This window comes from Diadema setosum, chromosome 21, assembly GCF_964275005.1.
Source record: "Diadema setosum chromosome 21, eeDiaSeto1, whole genome shotgun sequence".
Taxonomy (NCBI): Eukaryota; Metazoa; Echinodermata; class Echinoidea; order Diadematoida; family Diadematidae; genus Diadema; species Diadema setosum.
Window position 1 is genome coordinate 18,042,747 of NC_092705.1, and position 21,091 is coordinate 18,063,837.

A 21,091-nucleotide genomic window follows, 5' to 3' on the forward strand; every position below is an offset into this window, starting at 1 on the left:
TGACCTTGTGGTGATCATCCACTCCCCAAGGGACATCTACCATCTAAGTTTAGTCACAAATGGAGTTATGGATCAAAAGTTATGACCCATAATAGAAACGCGCCATAAAAACTTAACATTGGGCCCTAAAGTTCATTGACCCCTGCCTGTGAGCTTTGACCTTGAGGTGACCTTCATATATGGTAATATGTGAAACTTTGTATGATCCCTCTTCCCTCAAAGTTTGATTGCAATTGAAGCCCAGAGTAAAGAGTTACTGAAGGTTTTGTAGCATTACGGACAGACGACGGACGGACGCCGGACGGACAGACGCCGCAGGCGATCCCTTAGTCTCCCCTCATCTCCAGTGGGCTCCACAATGACATGGCATTATTCCCTTTAATACTCTTCCACTTTAATTTTTTATATAATGCATCTCATAAAAGTGCTCGGTTACGGAGATATCCTTGATTTTATTAGCACATGTCCAGTGGTTTAGGAAATCAGCGTTTTGAGAACCGCTTTCAAAGTTTTCTTTCCGCCGCTATCATGATCAAGTTGAGGCAAGACAATTTTCACCGCTTGACAATAGAAGGTATACTCCTAGCAACCTCCGCAATGTTCATTCAAGCTTAGCACCAGTGGTCTACGCACGACTAATCAGTAATCAGGATGCCATGCACTGACCAATAAGATCACTCCCTCGTTGCTACGGGTGGAGTCTAGCTGTGACACTAAATCCAAATCTTCGGACATGTTTCTGTTTTTGGAAGTCGGAAAATCATGGCCAAAAAAAAATATATATTTTCTTGCCTTTCCTTTGATCATGTAGCTTCGAAATTTCGGCAGATGAGAGACGATACATTAGACTACAAAATTATGCCAAAAACAGAAATCTGATCGTTTTGACCAATTTCGATAACCTGACTTCAAACTCGATTTTCTTGCCTCAGCCGTCAGCGACTTTAGGATCCTTTTGTTGTAGCGGGTCACATATGTTGACATGCCTACAAAAGAATGGGGAGTTGTGCCCTTTTATTGATGTTCCGTACATTCAATTTGATATTCAAGTTTTTGGAAAATGAAGGCCAAAAAATCTGTGTGCTACAGAAATAATTTTCAGAAAACAATACTACCTTTGTGCAAGGCACCTGTTATTGCTGCCAACCTTTTACAAGTCAGGTTTAACTGGTCTTGAATTTCAGCTGAAAAGCACATTGTGGTGTCTGTCAACACCTGCTCTCCATGAACAGAAACAAGCTTGGTTGTACTTTTTGTAAGTTTTACTAGGTATTCAACAACCAAAACCAATTGCTATTTTGATTGCAATGTTGTTTTTCAATGCTATCTCCTAACCTGTATTGTACAAATGTTTACTGTTTTGTGGTATTTTAATTTCTGGTATGAATCTTGATGTCTCGGTTGATATACCTCATTATCCTGTCCCTACTTCTTCTCTATACTCTGGCACATATAATACATTCTACCATTTCTTTGTGCGCCACGGTACACATATCATACATGTATTTGTGTGGGATCAGATTACTCCATGTAAGGATACGGAACCTCCACCATGACAACCTTTTTATGTTATAACTGCGATTCAATTTTTGATGAAGGATTGTTGAATCTGAGCTTATCTGAATTTTTGTGTGATAAAAGTAAAGAAAGATTAATTTGCATTAATTGTGTTGGTAATATTTTTCCATTTAATCATACCGCAGAAAATGAAGAGTATTATGATGTATGTGCTTCATTCTTTGAGTATGTCACAAATGATTATAAACAGTGTAACACTCACAACTCTGATCCGCTAGAATTATTGAAAAATAAAGATTTGGATGAAAATGTATACAAACAGTATTATACTATGAATGAATTTAATCATAAATTTGATCAGTTATATCAGCATCACTCTTTTGTTCATTTTAATTGCCGTAGTATTGCAAAAAATTTTGAGAGTTTTGAGTCATATATCAATACTTTGAAATATAAATTTGAAATAATAGGATTGACAGAGACATGGTTAACAAAGTCATCTCCTCTACAAATGTATCAACTGCAAGACTATGTTTTTGAAAATAATGATAGAACTCATGGACGAGGAGGTGGAACTGGAGTGTATATCCTTAAATCTGTTCGATATGTTGTGAGATTAAAGATAGATAATGAGTTGGTCACAGATAAAGCTGAAGTCTCAAATGTGTTCAACGATTATTTTTCAACCATTGGTCATAATTTGTCAATGAATCAAGGTTTTAAAGATGATGGCGAGTTTATATCCTTCTTAAGCACCCCTGTGTATTCATCAATATTCTTTAAGCCTATCACATGTGGTGAAATTCTGTCTATTGTTTCTGAGATGAAAAATAACACTAGTGCAGGATCTGATTTTATAAGTATCTGGGTTGTGAAACAAGTTATACCATTTATTGTGAGAACATTGTGTGACATTTTCAATATAAGTTTATCAACTGGTATAGTCCCAAATAATATGAAAATTGCACGTGTAATCCCAATATATAAAAAAGGTGATAGAAGTATTATGAGTAATTATTGCCCCATATCTATTCTTAATACATTTACTAAGATATTTGAAAGATGCATTTACAATAGAGTTACCGCATTTCTTCAAGATTCCAATACACTCATTCCAAATCAGTATGGTTTCAGAAACGGGCACTCCACTTCTTCCGCAGTATTAGAATTTATGCAACATATCATCCAAGGGATTGAAAACAAAGAATTTATTTTATCTGTCTTCACTGACCTGTCAAAAGCCTTTGACTCTATTGATCATGATATTTTATTGCACAAGCTTAGTCATTATGGTATACGGGGTGTGGCTTTAAAGTGGTTTGAAAGTTATTTACATAATCGACAGCAATATACTGTAATAGAAAGTTTCAAATCGGATTATAAGGTTGTAAAATGTGGAGTCCCTCAAGGTTCCATTCTTGGCCCTCTTCTCTTTTTGATTTACATAAATGATTTACCAAACTGTTCCCAATTGTTAAATTATATTTTGTTTGCTGACGATACAAATATCTTTATGCGTAACAATGATCTATCATTAATTTGACAATATGAATATAGAATTGAAAAAATTAGATGCATGGATGCAGGCAAATAAGTTAATTTTGAATGCAGGAAAAACTAATTTTATGATATTTGGGACTCGTGAATGTACTGATAATTTTGTTTTATATTATAATAGTGATATGATCAAACGTGTAACAAATATAAAGTTTTTGGGTGTTATGTTGGATGATAAACTGTCTTGGAATAGCCATGTTAATATGCTCTGCAACACACTGTCGAGAAATATTGGTATACTGCGAAAACTGAAATTTTTACCTAAGCACGTGTTGAAATTGTTATATCATTCATTCATTTCATCTCATTTGAGTTATTGTACTCTCGTCTGGGGCCATTCAACTAAAAAGAATGTGAAACGTATTCATTTGTTGCAAAAGAAAGCTATTCGTATCATAACTCACTCACATTATTTGTCACAAACTTCTGCATTATTCCAAAAAATGAATATATTACCAATTCAAGATATAATCTGCTTCCAAACAGGAATTTTTATGCAACAGTATTTATTTGGTGCATTACCAGCCCCCTTACGACAATGTTTTCATCTCAACAGCAGTATTCATTCTTATAATACAAGAAACCAACAAAATTTTCATCCTCCCCTCTACCGAACCGAATTAGCCAAGTCAACAATTTTTTACCAAGGTCCCATTTTGTGGAATACTTTACCAAAGGAACTGAAAAACTGCAAATCATTACAGCAGTTCAGAAACAATTTTAGACGCACTTTCTGTATGTAATAGCAACATGGTTTTGTATATTCTGCCAGTATTTTACTCTTTTCTTTTTTCCTTCTTCATCCTGCTTTGATTGTGAACCATTTGTGTCCATATATTTTGTACCTATATATTGTAAGTTGAGAAAGTCTTGTATTTACTTTGGGGCCTATTCCCAACAAGCCTGAAAGGCTTTAATTGGTCCCCCACAATGAACATGTTTATACTATGACTTGAAATGTAATGATTGTTGTTTTTAATGTGGAAATAAATGAAATGAAATGAAATGAAATTTTACTAACATCTTTTAATGTCTTAGCCTTGTCTATACCACCGCAATTAGCCCTCTTTTCAAACTAACTTAGAATACATTGTGCTTACCAGCTATTATCTATGGGACATGTAGTATTGAGTTGCTTTCCAGTACTCTTGAAAAATTGCACAACTGAACATCCAGTTTTTCAGTACTTTAATCTGCCAGACTTTTACCTGATTTTAAAGCCATAATGTGATGGCAATACACTTTCCCTTCTAGTTGCAAAAATAAACTTTCCCTTCTAGTTGAAAAACATGTCTTGCAAAACTTTACTATGAGCTCATAAAGTTTGACAAATTTCCTTTTAATGGCATGAAATCTGGAGTAGTTTCATTATGAAACATTTGCATTAGACTGACCACCCACCCACCCGACTGACCACATGCTGACAAATGCAGCAGTGTAATGCCACTATAATACTGCTTCCTTAGACAAGTTCACCTGCGTAGAATGTATGCATGCTTTCTTTTGTTATGCTTCCTTGAGTCCCAACTTTAACCCGTTGAGGACGAGTCCCGAGTATACTCGGGCAGGTGTCTATGGGAAATGCGTGTTGTAGAAAAATCAAACCGTCCTCAACAGGTTAATATGCATTCTTACGGTGAGGCTGCCATGTCATCATCCTTGTTCATTGCAATTTGTTATAAATTTTGAAAACAGTCTTATTCCTCATCCCAATCACTATAAATTCTGAAACTCTGTACTCAGTATAACTAATTTATAGTTGTTCAAATGTACAAGTCTGAAAATCATCTGGAGGTCTCCTTTAACCCAACCCTAACCAGGCCGGGGGAGGGGTGATTCAACAACCCCCCCCCCCCCCCAGATCTCTGCCATCATTTTTTTTATATTCTAAATTAATTGATATGTGTGAAATCATAAATTTTGCTCTAATTCACAAAATAGAGCTAATGGCATCCTAATTTTTGGTGACATTATTCCTTGTGGCATTCCCAAAACAAACATCTGGTATCAAAATCAATTTCTTATGTATTCTACTGTTTTATGCATTTCTCATGTATTTCTTTTTTTTTTTTACCTTTTGTTTTCTTCGGTTTTTTTTTCTACTAAAAATTATTACAGAACCTATTCTAAGCATAATTATGCTAAACTTAGTTGATTTCAGCCATGGAAAGTGAAAATAATCATATCTTTTTGAATAAGGTGAAAAACTCTATTTCCATAGACTTTGTACACAAAATCATGTTTTTGAGCCAGTTTGGGTCTGACAAGCACATATGAAAGGTCGTGCAGTGTCGTAACGGTATGTCCGATTTTCGCGAGAATGGTGTCATAAAATGTGCAAGACTAGAAAGTAAAAAGTGAGTGGTGCGGTCAAAAAAATTCACGTGGCAGAATGGTCGCAGAAAATGTCAAGGGGGGACTGATTCAACCCCCCCCCCCCCCCCCCCCGGCCCTTTTAAAGTGAACACTCAACACATTTGTGACAAACATCTTTTTAATTTCTTTCCAATTATGTGAAACTGTCATCACACATTATCAAGACATACTAAAGACCTACTGGGAGAACCATTCATTACCAGTTGCTGCAGTGACATTTTTAGTTTTGATATGTTTTCATTTTGTTTGTTTTGTTTTGTTTTGTTTTGTTTTGTTTTGTTTTGTTTTGTTTTGTTTTGTTTTGTTTTGCTTTGCTTTGTTTTCATTTCAGGGTTATGCACAGATTCTCTCACCTGTCTAACAGGTCGCCTGAAAGCATTTTGCCGCTGCAAGTGCCTATAGCGTTGTGCCTGGGCAAGGAGCATCCGTTGCTCAAGGTATTCCACCCGCTGCTGCCGCTGGATCTCCAGCGTGGCACCCATAGGCACAGTGCCCTCGCTAGGTGGTCGGGAAGAAAGCAGCCATCCCAGGGTCCTTCGACACACCAATGACATAAAGCTGGGGAAGCGTGCCCATGATCGGACGAAGAGAAAGTTTGCCCGACAGAGGGTACCAGCCAAAATTCCATAGGCGACAGCCATTGGGCTTGTGCGTGTCAGAGTTGTCAACTTTAGAAAATAAAAATAAGAATTTAATACTTGTTTTAATAAACTAAGTACAGATGAAATTGAAGTCAATGAACTTTCATTTCTGGAATCAACAGTACTACTTGGATATTCTACATACTTATATCATAGTAAGAATCAAAAGTCACAGCAAGGAAATGTGTTCTTACACTACTGAATCTAGAAATGTCGCTATGGCAACTGGGCATACCTCTGCCATGATGCATGCTTCTCCTACTAGGTCTATGATACATCTTGGCAATGTGTGATGACAGTTTCACGGATACATATTGCCAAAATATTAAAATGACATGTTTGACACAAATGTGTTGAGTGTTCACTCTCCTTGAACTAAGGTTTAATTGGATTAATGGCTATATTGTCTGTTATTTAAAGACAGTAGGTATCTGGGGATTTGAGGATTTCAAATGGACCTTTGACCTTTTCATAAGTTTAAAAATGCATTGAGTAATTTCCAAGGCATAGAGGAAAAGTGTAATTTCATTATCAAATAGTAAAATTTAAGCATTTTAACCCGACCTTTGACTTCATGACCCTAAACTTCCCGAGAAAATCACAGTCAGGCAGTACATGCATAAATATGTACGTGTACTTCAATTTCATGATGATGATACCTTGAGCCACTTCCGCGATAAAGACGAAAAAGAATCTTTGACCTTTTGACCTTTTGGCTCCAAAAAAAAAAAAAAAAAAGAACCCTTCGCAGAGAACCTCTATTGGGTAATACATGTATACACTAAGGTTCAAGAAAAATCCTTCAGGCATTGCATAGATATGGGGGAAATAGTGAAAGTTTGAGTGAACCTTGTCCTCTGACCCTTGACCTTTGACCAAATAATTCCCACGATAATCACTGCCAGTCAGTACATGCATATGTACAAGTACTAAGTTCCATGAATGTACCTTGAACAATTTCCAAGATATGGACATAAAAAGTGAAATTTGAACACTTGACCTTCGACCTTTGACCTTTGACCTCATGGCCTAAAATTTTCTCAAGAGAATCTTTATTACGTAATATAAGTAAACACTAAGTTTCAAGAAAATACCTTCCGGCACTGTATAAATATGGGGGAAATAATGAACTTTTGAGCATTTGACCTTGACCTTTGATATTTGACCTTGAGCATGTGCACTCAAAGGTTGATAGGCACAACTTCGTCCACTCATACATATCCATGCCAAGCTTCATTAGGATACCTTAATTTTTTTTTTTTCTACGCTATCCACAAAATTGATCACGGACGGAAGGATGGATGGGAGGACGGATGGTCAACCCGAAAACATAATGCCTCCGGCTCCACTTCGTGGCAGAGGCTTAAAAATGAGAGAGATAGATAAAACAAGAAATAATGATTATTTGGATGATTCACATGACGATAACTTAATAGACTTAAAAGACAGGAAATAACTTATTAAAAAGAAGGAGAAGAAGGGCTAAATAATGTCATAACCATCATATCTGATCACAATGTCATGGAAACCAAAGTTGACCTCAATTGGGCTAGCCAGATAGTCTTCTACTCAACGTTATCAGATGGTATTGTGATGCTGGGAGTACTCACATAGATGCCCAGGACATACGAGAACCACTTCCCAGCCACTGCCTCTGCCACCAAGTTGTTCTGTGTTGCAATATTAGGAATATCCATGAAGTATGGTACAAAAAGGGCAAACACCAGACTTTGCCTGTAAGAAAAAAGAAAGACAAAATGTACAAGGTCTGCCTTGCGATACTTGGTTTGTTTATATAATTACCTGTTATAGTAGGCTTGTTAAAGATGGTAAACACTGCATTTCTTAGTACAAATGTCCCACTTGGCACAGATGCATGTTCCTTGGAGCAATTAAAAATTTTTCATCCAGAGAGACACTCTTTATCTATACAAATAAGCCTTAATTTGAATAATTTATGCAAAATAATTTATAAAAATATGTAAAAAATACTTACACATGCATTTTACAGAAATGACTTATAGAATATGTAGACATATTAATATATCTCTGTTCTCTGTAACAATCATTTTGTTGATTATTTGTACCATGAAGAAAAATAATTTTAATGAAATGAAAATATGTGTATAACACTGCACTGGAATCAGCTTTCTCTATTTATATGCAAATGAGAATAACTGTTTACAAAGTGAACTTTCTTGCTTGCAAACGATACAAAATTGTGGTCATGATTTAACAATCATTACAAATAATCAAGCCTTACGAGAAGTGTGCATTTTAGTTTTAACATTTCTTGGGCAATCCTGCAAATAAGAGGCTTGTTATATCACACTGATTTGAAACATGTATTACACTTTGTTGATGCAAGGGTATCTGCACACATTGAGAATTCACAAGTTTGAGTTAAAAACATCAGCAAAGTCTACTTCTGGAAAAAAAGGGTGTCCTCTCAGTATGACCTGCTATGGCATGGAAACTGTGTGTGTGAGTTTATGCACCCTATAACATCGTGAAAAGCAATGTGCAAAAACTACTATGTGAATAATATATGTGACCATGCATCACAAAACAAACAAAAAGTCCCACCCCTTGATTTTACGTTGAGGACTCAAAAAAGGTGAAATGGTTCAACCAAGTCAATCTTGAGTTTTTCATATTTTCTGAAAGAACTATCCTTCTTCTACATTATTCTTCAATTTTGTATCTTAACATGAATGGGAAAGTGTGTTTTTAGCAGTTTTTTTTACAACCCTTAGACGAGTAGAATGATCAGGTATGTCTTGGAGGCCGCTTTTCATGTCTTGAAATCCTTTACACGCTCTTCATTTTCAAGTCTAATAACTTTTGAAAGGATGGCGCTACTGCTTTGAAAGTTAGCATTAATCATGGGCAGAATGTGTTCATAGAACATGCTCAATTTCAGCTTAATCTGATAATCCCTTCATTTTTGTTGCTCTGGTGGTTTACATCCTGTGTTTTGTCCCTTTCATGGCACAGCTAGCAGAGCTTGGTAAAGATTAAGTGCTTAAATAGACCGTGTACTTCAGAGCCTCTTTTCTCAGTTCACACTTTTCCAGAGTGTGTGTTTTCTTTCCAGTATTTAGGTAGGTTAGGGGAGTCCATTTGAATTTAGATATACATCATTTCAAAGCTTAGTGTCTGCTCTTTCAGAATCTGCCCTGAACTAAAAATCCATGTCAGGCGACTTTTTGTTGGTTTTGTGGTACAGGGTCACATAATATAATGTGCTTTTAAACTTTGAGTCAACAAGTCTATGACCCCGTTTACAGTGCGAGGCTCGGCAATTGAGGCCGGACTGTAAACGGGGTCTATGTCTTGAAATCAATCAACTTCAAGATCAAATCAAAGCAGAATTATGTTTATTGTCATAAAGGAGTACAAACCTACATGTTTTCCGAAAATGGGACACTTTGTAACAACAGATATATAAATTGGTTCTGCGTAAAGATGTCAGAGGTAAAAAAAAATAAATAAATAAATAAAAAACAAGAGACCCGAGGGGTCTAGCGCTCACCTGAGTAACACAAGTTCACCTTGCACACAGTCACTAAATCTAAATTACATACAGCTCTACTAAAATTAGACCAGGCATTCTCAAGTAGAAGATGAAAATGTACAATAAGGGTCCAAATTTGGACCCCCCCCCCCCCCCCCAAATCATAGCATCAACTTAGCTCTATCACTTCTGGTCCTAGAGAAGATTTTTAAAGATTTCTTAATTTGGGAGGGGTGGGGGCCCCCCTTGGTGGGGCATGGCGCCCATTTTAACAAACTGATATCCTAACCCCTAGGGATGCTTCCTGCCAAGTTTGGTGAAAATCCATTGTGAGGTTTTCTAAAAGATAACAATGTGCAATTTACGCCCAAATTTGGATGAAAATGTACAATAAGGGTCCAAATTTGGACCCCCCCCCCCCCCAAAAAAAAAAAAAAAAAAATCATAGCATCAACTTAGCTCTATCACTTCTGGTCCTAGAGAAGCTTTTTAAAGATTAGTTAATTGGGGGGGGGGGTTGGGCCCCCCTGGGTGGGACACGGTGCCCATTTGAATAAATTAAGATCCTTTCCCTCTAAGGATGCTACCTGCCAAGTTTGGTGAAAAATCGGTCTTGGGTTCTCAGGAATAAAATGAAAATGTACAATTTAGGCCCCATCAGGACCCCTCCCCAACCCCCTCCCCTGGGTCCCAAAGGGGGCACCCCTGGATCCGCCATGAACAAACTTGGAACTATAGTCATCAATGTACTAACTCATAATATTAACTTAGCTCTACCACTTCTGGTTCTAGAGAAGATTTTTAAAGATTTCTTAATTTGGGGGGTTTGGGCCCCCCTTGGGGCACCTGGGTGAGGCATGGTGCCCATTTTAACAAATTAAGATCCCAACCCCCTAAGGATGCTACCTGCCAAGTTTGGTGAAAATCGGTCATGGGCTTTTCAAGAAGAAGATGAAAATATAAAAAGTTTACGCACGACACACGACGGACGCCCGATGAAGAACAATCGCAATACATGTCGCTCACTTGAGCCCTTGGATCAGGTGAGCTAAAAATGACACAGCTAAACTCGCAACAGGTAAAAATGTAAGCAGTAAAAATATCAGAGGTTACTTATGTGTGCGTCAAGAATAATTTTGACGTGGCCCTCATTGAATGCAATGCCTTCAATATCACTGAATTCCTTTTCGTCTCCTATATATCAAGTGGAAAGTAATACCTGAGAGGGGTAGGGGGCTTAATCTTCTTCTTTTTTTCTGATCATCAACTTTCTAGGTTTTATTCATTTTATTTCATTTCATTTCATTTCATTTTTGTTTTTTTGAGACAGTCAGAGTATAGCAAGTAATAAACTCAGAAAGCACCCTGAACCTTTTGATGTGGAAAGGATAGAAATTAGACATTCCAGCATACACTAAACCAGTATCAGAAAATTAGACTTCTTGCTATATTATGCCCAAATACATGCATTGCAATTTTCATCCTAGCACCCCTCCTATTCCGCTTACATAGTTTAGATATATAAGAATTGAACATAATCCTGGACAGCATTATAGTCCATATTTCTGTATCAACTTTTTCATGTTAAAATAATAATAACAGAAAGGTAAAAAATAGACAAATAAATGCACAAAAATATAAGGTAAATCATTTTTGTAATTTAAGCTTCTGACATTTGAAGCTTTGACATTTTTACCCCTGCCATTTTTTACCACGGATATTATCACCTCCAACATGTTTACATCTGACAGTTTAGCCTCATACATGTTTACCTGGCACTACTGAATTAGAATGTTTCTACTGGCAAATGTACCTGTTTGAAGATCAATGACTGCCAACACTTGATGTAGTTCAAGTTCAAGTTCAAAATTGCTACATTATCAATTATTCAATTCTTAGCATTGCGTTTCTAATAGCTCTATCCTGTTTATATCGATGTGTATCCATCAGTGGGGCTTCAACCCTATTCTATTAAATCTAGGCTATTTGAGACCAGGTTTTTATGGGGAGTGTTAATTATACCCCCCCCCCCCCCACTTCCCTTCAGATCTCGGCCCCCGATAGTGAGAAAGCTGCAAAAATTTTGCTTGAACATACAGCCAGATGTTAACTACATGAATGTATGAACAAAAATATTGATTTTCTGTTTTTAGTTTATCAGTTATGCAAATTCATGCATGAATCATATTTTTCACCTGTCACTCCATTAAAAAGGCCGAAGGATTGTTAATTTTTTGTGTCAGAATTCTCAAGACACATCAAACAATTTTCTTGCAAAAAAAAAAGCACAATCAAAATTGATTTCTTTAGTTTTTTTATAGTTTTGTTAATTTCTTATGTATCTAAATTGTTTCTTCAACACTTTTCAAATTTATCAACACTAGAATTAATTAATTTCTGTAATTAAAAGTTGAAATAAGGTAATTCATATCCATTTCACCAAAAACTAGAAATGCTGCTATGGTGACTGGTATGCCTCTGCCATAATACATGGTTCTCCCAAAAGGTCTATAGTATGTCTTGACAATGCATGAAGACAGTTTCACATAATTGGGGAAATATCAAAATGACATGTTTGTCACAAACATGTCGACTGTTCACTTTCCTTGAATCAGGATTAATTGGATGAATGGCTATATTATTGTCTATTAAAAGAGAGCAGGTATTTGTGGATTTGAGGATTTTACTTGACTTTTGACCTTTTCTAAGTTCATGAATTGAGTAATTTCAAACTATGGAGAAATGTGTAATTTCAGTGTTAAAGGGTGTGTACAGTTCTGGTTGAGGTGAGGATCTAGCTTTTAACGTTTTGCGAGATATTCAGAAACCACTCTATGAGATGTCAAAGAGCATGTAATTCTAAGGGGTATCAAAAGTTTATTTGATGAAAATCAGTTTTGAAATGGCTGAGATATCCAAAAAGAAGGTGAACAAAGAGATCCTATTAAAAAGTGTGGCCTGTCGCCTTTTATTATATTAACTTTTAGGGGTATCTCAGCAATTTGAAAACCAATTCTCATCAAATAAATGTTGAATCCTTCTTAAAATTACATATTTCGTACGAGGTTTCTCATTATCTCACTTAGGAATTTTCAAAACATGAATCCCCACCTCAACCAGTACTGTAAAAAGTTTAGCATTTTAATGTGGCATTTGACCCTTGAATTTTAACCCTACGACCCTAAAATTCCGAAGAAAATCACTGTCAGGTAGTACATGCATAAATATGTACTAAGCGTCATGATGATACCTTGAGCCACTTTCAGGATATGGAGAAGAACTGACTTTTAGCATTTTCACTTGACCTTTGATCTTTTGGAAAAACATTTCCCAGTAAATCTATATTGGGTAATAGGTGTATACACTAAGTTTCAAGAAAACACCTGCAGGCATTGCATGGATATGAAGGAAAGAATGAAATTTTGAGGAGTTAACCTTGACCTTTGACCCCATGACCCTACAGACAATAACTGCCAGTCAGAACATGCATATGTACCATGTTCTATGAAGATACCTTGAACAATTTCCGAGATATGGAGAAAAAAGTAAAATTTTAACACTTGACCTTGAACCTTTGACCTCATGACCTGAAATTTTCTGTAGCAAATCTTTATTGGGTAATACAAGTACAATGTATACATTAAGTTTCAAGAAAATACCTTCAGGCATTGCATGGATATGGGGAAATAGTAAAATTTTGAGCATTTGACCTTGAGCATGTGCACCCAAGAGTTGATAGGCACAACTTCGCCTGCTCATACATATAAATACATGCCAAGTTTCATTAGGATACCTCAAACGGTTTTTTAGTTGCCCTCTCCACAAAACTGATTAACGGACGGAGGGAAGGACGGACAACCTGAAAACATAATGCCTACGGCGACACTTCGTGTTGGAGGCATAAAAAAAAACCCCACAATTTGCACAAGATTTGCACACAATATCACAAATGTGAGCCGTTTTGGGGCTGACATGCATACAGAAAACATTGCGTAAGTGCAGAAATGTGTACCCGGACATCGTGTCTCACAATATGCAAGAGACTTTAAAGAAAGAAGTCATGAAATGGCACGGCAGAATCTTTGCATGTTGCGAAATCGTCGCGTGAAATGTCAAGGGAGGGGGTCAATTTGATGCAGTGCTTGAATTGTGAGAAAAATGTCAAAATTAATTGTTTTTCCTTTATTTGAATAATATATCACTATATAAATTAGGTAGTAATGATCACAAATGTTTTCATTATTTTCTCCTGGTGTTTCTTATAATGTTTCTTCAGAGTTACATATTTGTATGAGATGAGATATATAAGGGTTTTCTCATTTTACAAATTAATTTACATATATTATGCAAATAAGTGGTTATTTGCATAAATACAGATTGTTTCTTTGGATTTTTTTTTTTTAATCCACTTGCCCCAAGGATCATGTATGCCAAACAGGACATTTGTACTACAAAATGCAGGGATCACCCCTCTCTTTTTCCCCGTAATAGCAAGCCTACTATTAGGTAAAGAGGCAAACTGTACAAGTCTGCTTTAAATATTAATGATTACATGAGGAGGACTCTCCTAATGATTTCATACACCTTGTTCAACACAACATATCATCTAACTTTCAAAAGGAAAAGAGAGAAGTAGAAGATTCTACAAGTCCTGGCAATATACTTTAATGCAATTTGTACAGAAGCTACATTGTACAATTGATTGTATGATAGCAGTTGCTTTAATCTTTCTTGACGATGTACATAGTAAACATGAAAACAATTAAAACGTATATCGGGGCAGATCCAGGAATTCTATAAGGGGAAGTGCCTTTACAAAATTAAAGGGGGCACATGCGCCCCCTCCCCATTTTTGTTTCTTTTTATTTTGTGTTTTAAAAAAAATAGAGAGGGGGTGAGCGTCAGGTGCCCCCCCCCCCCCCCGATCTGCCACTTCATATAATTTCTTTAAAAGTGTGGAACACTTCTCACAAAGATTTTCCTTCTTTCTTTTCCTTTTTCGTCCTTTTTTTTTTTTTTTTTTTGCTATGAGAATCACTAAATCACAAATACAAGTACCATGTTGATGGTGAGGATTTTCTGCCTTTCATATTAGGTTGTGTCAGGAGCCGCAGGATATATTATTCAATACACAGTGTCATTTTATTGTTATTTCAAAGCCAAAAAATCAGCAGATCTCCATCTGCTTTCTTGGCAACCATCTTTTGGCAAAGTTCTTTTGGCAAAGTTGTTTATCCAACCATTCTCTTAGCAATTGGTCAATAGTATCATAGTGGGGTAGTGACAGAAAGAGGTTACTTTTTTTGTTATACATAGGTTCTGAAAGAAAACTTCAGAGAAGAAGGGTGCCTAAAATTGTCAAACTAAAAGTTGTTGCTTGATTTTTCTTCTTTCTTTCATTCTTTTTTTTTTTTTTTTGGGGGGGGGGGAGGAGGGGAGTGTCCAAGGTCATGAACTCACGGTCCAGAGAGAGTATGGGGAAGCCAAGTGTACTCCATGTGATGGCTCACAAAGACTGCAGCTACTTCTATTCCGATGCACAGCAGCAAGTTTGCCAAGAGGAAAGACTAGAAAAAATAAAGCAAATTTGAGATAGAGCATTACCTGATGTGATTGGAAAGAGAGAGCGGTAAACCACAGAAGCATGGATCCAAATTTGGTACTAACTTTGAAGTGGCCGGTGAGGAGGTAAGAAGGACAGAAAAATATTTTAAAGAACAAACAAAAAACAGTGAATATTTAGAAGTTGGGAGCCCTAATTTGCAAATATCCCAATTTTAATTGCAAGTCAACTGAATACAACATTTGGAATCTATGTTGTTGTTGTAAAAAAAAAATGAAAGTAACATGCATTTCATGTTGTGGAAATACTATATATTATCTGTCATTGTACTTATTGTAAGGAACCTTGCAATCCATGAATGAATTCACATATTAATAATATCTGTTTTTCAGCCAAGTCACTATTCTTAAACCAACTACCTGTTGAAATTTCTGAAATATGGCAAATCATACATCAATAGAAAGCTAAGAGCACGAACAATGTCAATATATGGCACTTTAGATACCCAAAGGCTTAATCACACGGAACCAAACAGCTGTATTATTTTTGCTTTCCTGACCGCGAAACAGCTACGATTTGGGCTCCCTTTCTGATGACGTCACCCGATGAACGAAGTACGACTGACAGCCCAGCGGCAAACTGCAAAACAAAGATGATAGCGCGCCGCAAAGCTCCACTCTAAACCATCTTCGTAGAATCGCTGCAAAATACAGTATCTTGCACGGCGTGCGTGCATGTTGGTGTTTGCACAGAAATGAACCCGAAGATCAGGCGGCCTTAAGAGGGCATTTTATCATCTCTGAATCAACTCTAGTGGAAAGTCCAAACCTAATTTATCCCTAATCTATGCTTACCTCACCGATTTTATGAATGAATCGGGAAAAAAAAAATCCTTTAATTTTTCTTTTCCTGCACAGATCTCACATCTGCCTTCCAAAACACATCGCCGTTTAAAACCCTTTGAATCGACTGCTGTGGTGCGGCCGCCGTGCACGCATGGGCCTACACATAACTTATGACGATTGCCGTATACAGCGCATGCAGTGACCGCTTGCACTATGTGCGCTTAGCTTGTGTTGTAAGCATGGGAAGCAGTGACCGCAAACACGTTACTGGTGGTTACCACAGCGCCCCGGCCGCGCACTCCGGGGGTTGATATGATTGAACGGGCAGGGTGCGCTAGTGTTCGTGTTTTGGAAGGCAGCTGTGAGATCTGTGCAAGACACACTTTTTTCGCAATAATTCATAATTCGGTAAGTCAAACATCAACTATTTAGGCTTAGATGTTCAACTAGATCTGATCAGTGAGGCTGAAATGCCCTGTTTGGGGTATTTTGGCTAGTCTGTTCTGCATGGCAATAAATACAAGAAGATTACTAGCTAGCTAGGCTTCCTCGCTCGGGAATTACCATAACGTTAGTACTATCACATCACAGTTAGGCCTAGAACATCTAAGACGTTAGATAAGAAGCCCAACGAGAAGAGAAGGATCCGCTTAACGTTAGAACCCCTATTTAAGAAGATGACAAATGAATTCTGTATTCCAACCAAGAGTGGCGGAATCACCATTTAGGCAAGGATCTTTGGTATCACTCACACCGTCAGTAGAACAGATCTAACGTTACACCTAACTTCAGTTCTAACATGTTACATTGTGCAGGCAGCGTACAGCGCGACCTGTCGCGAAGACCGAGTTTGTATTGAGCAGCGCTTTCCCTCAAATGATTTCGTTCAAGTTCACGTGAGTAATTGGAATATATAAGTAATTAATTAATTTACAAGTAATTCAAGCATGTCCTGTGATAACGATGTTATTTTGTTCTACGCCATATGAGATGTCTACATGGATACGAAAGTAGGCCCTACATAAACGACCGTTTGTCCAGCTGTCCCGTCTCGTCGGCCTCAACCCCAGCCTACAGCTTAGCCGGGCTGTGGCACCACCGCTTACTTCTGCCACTAGCACACCGTCTTTCACATCCCCTAACTCCTCTAAATCTCCATCACATTTGTCGCTGTTATCACTCCTGGTTTCAAGATTACTTTTGTCTTCATCTTCATCGACTTCAAAACTGATGTCGAGATCACCTAAGGCCATTTTGCGTCAATAAAAGTATCAGATTGCTTGAACTTCATTCACCGTGACTGAAAATGCACGCAAACTCATACGCAAACAGCCGGCACGTTTACGCCAGGGGAATGTGTCATTCATCGCGTGACGTCATCAAGTAAGTGGCTGAATTCTAGACGAATTCCGAGGCCGTGAGTGAGTGGAAATCGACCCATTTTGCAACCTTTTTAGAACAAATTTTTTTATCAATGTTAGACTAAAAAATATAAAAATTCGTATTCAGTATAATTTCTTGTCTTGATTTATAGCACAATTGCCCTGATAAAAAGTCAACAGGTAGGGGGTTTAAGTTTTCTCAGCACCATTCTTTTAAAACTTTATCAGGATGATGGGTCACAGCTGAAAGTATAGTTGAAGGAATAGTTGAAGGTAATCATCATCCATTGCTGTAATGAAACATTATAAACTTTTCAAAAACTTCTTTTTTTCTACTACGTCATGGAAATCATACAGTTATCTTCCAGGTGTGCAAAAGATGCTCTAAAATAAGGTGACTTGTTGGGCCATCAGTATCAGCCTTATTACTTGTTGAAATACAAGCTGAGATCAGTGTAACCTCCTCCCAACAAAGCATTTACCAACAATCCAGGGAAATCCAGGGATCAAATCAAAAGGAAGTGCTTGTTGAAAGTGTGGGCAGACTACTTTTAGAGCTTCAGGTTATGATTGGGTCAAGGTCAATGAACCTTGAACTAGCCTGACTCCAGGGATCATAGCTGACCTTGACCTCCATAGAGAATCACATTCTGTCACCCTTGAAGCAAGTCACATGCTTGGGATGGTATTCAACAAGCATGCTGATAGGCTAGGGTAATATCAAGAGTACAAGAAAGCATTCGTACATGCATGCATATGTACAATGTAAATGTCAAATACGATGTGGAGGAATGTTCATACTCTTCAGTGTAGACAGAGTTGGCTTTTTTAAATCTGCTGCGGAAGGGAATGTTATGAATATAATACCTCCCCCCCCCCCCATCAGTCTATCAACAACAATATATCTCCATTAGTTCATCACGGAAAACAAATAAGCAAATAGTCTATACTCACAATTTGAGTACCATTAATTGTTTTAATGTTTGCTCACTTTTTGTTCATTAATACCTTCTGAAACATGGAAAACACTGTCCACTATAAAGACTCCCTAATATCTAACCAAATTTCTTTCCACTTGGCTTTCCTGCTTGTTTCCTAGTCCAATCAGCATCACCAATGCCCTTCTTCAATGATAATTCCAGAGGAGGGAACAATTCCTGCTTTGGGATGCTTTCACACTGGTCTCAGAGCCTATCAGAAAACACCCACTGTGAGGGGTGCCTCCTCCACTTTCTGCATTTGAACACTTGGAGAGAGAGTCTCCCTTGTGCCTGTGAAACAAGTTGAAGTTAGGAATAAATCTGACGGAAGAGAAGTGTGTCGCTTAAACAAAATCATTTACATTGCGTATGCTCACAATAATGGTGAAGGGCAATGAACCACTTCCCCAGCCCATTTGTTATAGTGCGGGCTGAATTCTCCCTATCACATATAGCCAATATTATACAGATATTGACTTACCAGAGGTGGAATATAACATTTGAGATCCTCGCGGGAAGTTATATTTTTGTCAAGGATTATTATATTTTTCCGAAGCGCATAGCGCTTCGGAAAAATATAGTATTCCGAGACAAAAATATAACTTCCCAAGGGAAATTAAATGTTATATTCCTACCGAAGGAAAAAGTCAATATCTGTTATATTATATGACCTACAGTACAAGAAATTAACTGCTGTATGGCCTAAAGGCCCTAAAGCAAAACTATATAGTCTAGAAACACTAACGTTACTCCTTTTCGCAGTCATACATGAACGCGCGTACCGCGTGTGACAACAGTGCGCTAGTGCCAGTGGTACCTGTATATTCAATCGAGCCACAAGTAACCTTTACGTAGATCTAACTCCGGTGGCTTTCACGTAGCGGTAATTCGTTCTTCCGTTGAGTACGACAGCTATTTATCACATACTAAGTAATTTCTAGAACAGTCGTTAATCAATCGTACGTAGGGCCTAGTTTCGTAGCGGTAGAGCCAGATTTTGTAATGAGAGATGTAAAAATTGTAGAAGACTATACAAATGCCGCTTTTGGTCTGGGTAAAGCCAGCTTGTTGACATAACATTTGTTTGTGGTGATGTATGAGAATGTGAACTTTCTGATAATGTAGGGCCTAATCTCTTCTGCCTGCGGTCACTGGTACAAGAGCTGTTTAACAGTTAGACTACGGACCTGGCCCTGGTCCAGGTCCTGCGCTAGTACAAGTAACCGTTAGCATAAAACTTACTCCGATCAGTTCAGGCTCTGGTAATGTAATGGGAAATCCTTTGGCTTTCCTGTCACGACTGTCTAACATTGATTGGAGTAGGAGGCTCTATAGCTATCAGGACAACAATTCTTTCTCTCTCACAAGCGAAGCGCAGCTGCTCATCAAAGCTGCCATGCCAGTTTGACGAAAACAAATCAGTTCCAATTTCGTAATTCGCGCTTGCAGTGTAGCGTGTGTCAGTGTGATGCTCATAATACCGCTAGCGCATTCTAATTCTGTAAACGTAAGTGGTATGGTGCGTGTGGTCGGTCGACCGGTAATGATTACTAAGTACATTCGTAAGAGTGTGTGTGTGTGTGTGTGTGTGTGTGTGCACAGCGTCTCTGTGTATGTTGCGCGCATCATAACAATTGGTTTTTTGATTACGTCACCCCTCCAGACATAACGCCATTTGTTTAACGTAGTCGCTGTTATATTCCATGATTGTACGTAATTTACGTCATGTTATGAAATATAACGCTTCTCATCCTTGTGAACATGGTCACGTGACAGCATTTTGACCAATCACACATTGGTATCCATATAGGTCATATAATATCAAGTGATATCACCTCGCAATTCTAATATCTCATCAATCGCTCTTGGGACGTACACTTCCGCTTTTGCAGTTTACCCAAGTCATGTCTTTCATCTCTGGATATTTTCCATAATTTCGTTGTTTTGCATCATCGCCCCAGCATTGGGCCGCTTTGCAGAAGAATCCCTTTCATCAACTACGTAAAGTTACAGGTTAGAAAATAACTCTATTATTCAACAGATTATAAGACAGAATTTGATACGATCTGTGAATACTAGTTCTTCGGCTTTCAATGTGCATAAAAGCGTACATTTACACATCGCGCGTTCATATACACCGAAAGTTTTCATCCCAAGAAGTAAAGGTAAAAAAATTAGAACGCCACACGCGTTCACATTCGGATAGCCCGACCAGACGCTGTTAATACGCTACGCGAATACAGCGTCTGACCAACGAGCGGGCACCTTCAAAGTGGGGAACCACAACACAACTACAAAACTTATGAAAATTTATACGTTCTTTATAAACAGTGTACACGTTACCAAACGTTACTCACCTTAAGTGCATGCTTGTATTACAGAAGGTTCGTAAGTCCATTGAGAGCCCTCGTGATAAGTCCGTGGAACCAAAAAATGATACTTTCTGGCGGATTCCCTAACACCGTCAGGGTTCATCGTTGCAGAATTCAAAATGGCGCCTTGATCTCTGCGGAAATCTTTTGCGTGCGTGCGATGCGCTGCTTGAGTGTTGGTGTAGCAGCACGGTCGACAGCGCGACCTTTTGAAAGGGCATTCAGATCATGTGACCTCCCGGATATTGGAAATGGCCTGGCGTGAAAGACGATGTACCGTTCGTGAACCGTTCACACATGCTGCATATAACCATCATTTTAGGTAAGTTATCAAATCTAA

General features: G+C 37.8%; 1 protein-coding gene across 1 annotated transcript in view; it reads right to left on the bottom strand.

Moving 5' to 3' along the window:
- Positions 1–21,091, bottom strand: part of LOC140244525 (ubiquitin-associated domain-containing protein 2-like) — a 44,933-nt gene that overhangs the window by 20,522 nt on the left and 3,320 nt on the right. The window contains exons 4-6 of the mRNA XM_072324152.1: positions 15,070–15,176; positions 7,703–7,826; positions 5,805–6,119 (exon numbers count right to left, since the gene is read on the bottom strand). Of these exons, the coding sequence (XP_072180253.1) occupies positions 5,805–6,119; positions 7,703–7,826; positions 15,070–15,176 (546 nt within the window). The remainder of the gene's footprint in view (positions 1–5,804; positions 6,120–7,702; positions 7,827–15,069; positions 15,177–21,091) is intronic.